General features: G+C 39.6%; 1 protein-coding gene across 1 annotated transcript in view; it reads left to right on the plus strand.

The window, feature by feature from the left end:
• The window catches only part of Slc9b2 (solute carrier family 9 member B2), a 36,522-nt gene that overhangs the window by 22,014 nt on the left and 11,037 nt on the right, over positions 1-3,471 (plus strand). The window contains exons 8-10 of the mRNA XM_031375593.1: positions 1,217-1,323; positions 1,974-2,123; positions 2,729-2,837. Coding sequence (XP_031231453.1) covers positions 1,217-1,323; positions 1,974-2,123; positions 2,729-2,837 — 366 coding nt within the window. The remainder of the gene's footprint in view (positions 1-1,216; positions 1,324-1,973; positions 2,124-2,728; positions 2,838-3,471) is intronic.

Raw genomic sequence — 3,471 nt, forward strand, 5'->3', positions numbered from 1 at the left:
GAGAAGTAGCTATGGGGTTAAGAGCACTCAGAGGACCCAAGTTCAATTCCCTGTGCCCACTTGATGCTCACAACCATCTGTAACTGCAGAGCACCCTCTTCTGGCTGGTTGTATCCAGACAAAATACCCATAGATAAAAAGTAAACAGAAAAGAAAAATGGCTCTATGTGGAAACAACTTTAACAGATTTCTGAACGATGTCTTAACAAAGACTTTCAAAATTAAATTTCCAGAGCCCTGTTTGCTATGATGGGAAATAGTTTCTACCGCCCTTTGCATTGTCATACCCCAAAGGGATTAAGTCACACACAAAGAAAAATACCTTTTAGGGAAATTTAACAAATCATTTGTTTCAGACTTATTGTTTTTCCAAAAAAGAATTGGGCAGATGTTTTATTTTGTCAGGTTCTTAAGTTTCTTTGAGCTACAGATCCGGTGCTTGTAACTTGAAAACGCGACCATTTCTATCCCCCTGTTCATCTGTGCATACACCACAGTAGAGCAAGCCTGCTGTGAGTGATGGATTTTGTCTTTCATAATTCGGCAGGCTTGAGAAAACTATTAAGTTAAATAAGCCTGTAGAAAGTATTGAAGTTACACTTTACACTGGTTTTAAAAAGTTTGTCCAACGATATGCTTCCTCTTCTTAAAAGATGGAAGCTGTTTGTTTGTTTGTTTGTTTGTTTGTTTTGCTTTAGCCCTGGCTGTCCTGGAACCTGCTCTGTAGACCAGGCTTGGCTGGAACTCAAAGATTCTCCTGTCTCTCCCTCCTGAGTGCTGGGAATAAAGGTGTGCTCCACCACATCTGGCTAGAAGTATTTTAAAAGATGTTTAAAGTCATCTGTATTAAAAATGTGGAGAGTATGGGGCTAGAGAAACAGCTCAACAGTTCAGCACACTGGCTGCTCTTCCAGTAAACCAGACTGATTTCCCCAGCATCCACAGGGCATCTCCCAGTTGTCTTATCACTCCACACCACATCTGAGGCCCTCTTCAGGCCTTCTTGGGTACTGCATGTATGTGGTACACAGACATACATGCAGGCAAAACATCCATGCACATAAAATAATAATTTTTAAAAACACGGGGCATAGGAAATATCCATAAGAATTCCCTTCCATGTGATTATGCGGGTTAGCTTGATGGTGCTAGATTGAAGCATGTGCATTTATGGATTTAGAGTCCCCACTGAAAGTTTTCTTTCAATGTTTTTCAGGGTCTACAGTTTTTAACATCTTCAGAGGCATCTTGGAGGTGATAATCGGTGTGGCAGCTGGATCTTTATTGGGGTTTTTTATCCAGTACTTTCCGAGCAGGGATCAGGTAAAAGAAGTAATCCGAGGAAATCATGTTGTAAATTCTCAATGGGAGAACCTTCTAGAACTCTTCCTGTAAGCTGGATCTGCAGGACATCCTTGGGGAAATGGTCCCCATATTTACCTTGCTGACTACTTTATTGGTACTATGCTTGAGGTCCAGAAGAGTTACATGCATGAGATCCTAATCCTGCTCTGTCAATATTACCTACATTTCAAGTTCCACTGTAGAACAATATCAGATACAAAGTAATAGGATATGCGAGTTTTCGCAAGTTGTGTTGTATTTAACTAAACCAACATTTATAATGGCTTTTTGAGCCTAGTTTGGTATCAAAATACTTTAAATTCTAATGCTGCTAAACAGAGAAGACTTCCAGCATCTTTTAAACATCTCTCTTCAAGATCAAAGTTCTTCATGATAAGAAACAAACGCTTATTTTCCTCCATTCTTAATTTTTCTAAAGTTAAAAATGCACATGGAAATATTATCTCTATATATACATGTGTATGAATATATATTTTGAAATTTCAGAAGATTGGTAATGGCATTGGCGTGCATAACACTCTTGTTTTCATCCTAGGTATAGAATAATCAGTTGTTAAAATCAGTTATTTGAAATAATTGAGCTAAGCACCTTGTATTTTTTCTTCCAGGACAACCTCGTGTGGAAGCGAGCCTTTCTGGTTCTGGGTTTTGCTGTGTTAGCTGTGTTCAGCAGTGTGTATTTTAGCTTCCCGGGGTCAGGAGGACTGTGCACATTGGTCATGGCTTTCTTAGCAGGCCTGAGATGGACTGACAAGAAGGTGAACTTCACTGTAACTTCATCTGCTCACGATGCTTTTTTGATAAAACTCCTTCTTTTCAGCTTTTTTGGTTTTTTTTGTTTGTTTGTTTGTTTGTTTGTTTTTGTTTTTGTTTTCAAGACAGGGTTTCTCTGTGTAGCCCTGGCTGAACTTGCTTTGTAGACCAGGCTGGACTTGAACTCACAGAAATTGTCCCCTCTGCCTCTGGGTACTGGGATTAAAGGCCTGTGCTACCATGCCTGGCTGTTTCAGAGGTGTTGTTCATTTGAATTATATGTGCATATTTTCCTTAACTGTGTGGTCACAGTAAGAAAACATTAAGTAACTTAAAATTATTAGCCTTGATTTTCTTTTTTCTTTTTCTTTTTTGACATGGGGTATCATATCACATTCTGGCCTCGGATTTCCTGTATAGCTCAGGCTGCTCTTGAACTCCCAACCTTCCTATCTCACAGATCATGGAGCACACCTGTTTAGCTAGGTTAGCTGGCTAGCCACTGAGCTCTGGGGATCTGGCTGCCTCTGATTTCTCATTTATAGATCTCAAATCCCTATCCCAATTTAACCATAGCTTAATAATAAAGTTTTCTTTGCTTCTCTTTTAGTCAGAGGTAGAAAAGATAATTGCAGTTACCTGGGATGTTTTCCAGCCTCTTCTTTTTGGCCTGATTGGAGCAGAGGTTTCCATTGTGTCTCTCAGAGCAGAAACGGTTGGTAAGAATTTCTCAGGGGTTCTTATGCTAAAACTATACCTTCAAATCCTGATCTGGATACCTTCAGGAGGTATTTGTTTACAACCGTCAGACTTATATAAAGAACTAACTATGACCTAAGTCTTCAGAGAGGTTGGCTAAAGAATAATGCTTGTGAATGTAAGTGAAAAGTCAGGCATCACCCCCCCCCCAACCCTACAAAACATAAAAATGTTCATCTAGCTTGTTCTGATGAAGAGCTAGAATGTTAAAGGTACTAGTTCTGTAATGTGTTCTCATGGGATGGAAATGTTTGCTATTCGTTCTTTGTTCTACATTCAGACAGCATTATGCTAAGATTGTCTTGATTGACAGCACTGCACTTGTAATTATTTAATTTGCAAATCTCATTCCTCTCCTTACATCTCAGTATTCTTCCACTCATATCAGGAATCTGTTCCTTGCCACCTCCTCCCATCCCCACTGAATTGTGAATACTTCCCCCTTATTCTTATTTAGCTCAAGAAATGTGTATAGATGTAGTGAGTATCTGTGGGTCTGTGTGTGTGCATGTGAACATGGGTGTATCCATGTACCAGTGTCTGTATGTCTATACGTCTGCATGTGAACACGGGTGTACCCATGTACCAGTGTCT

This window comes from Mastomys coucha, unplaced genomic scaffold (assembly GCF_008632895.1).
Source record: "Mastomys coucha isolate ucsf_1 unplaced genomic scaffold, UCSF_Mcou_1 pScaffold16, whole genome shotgun sequence".
NCBI lineage: Eukaryota > Metazoa > Chordata > Mammalia > Rodentia > Muridae > Mastomys > Mastomys coucha.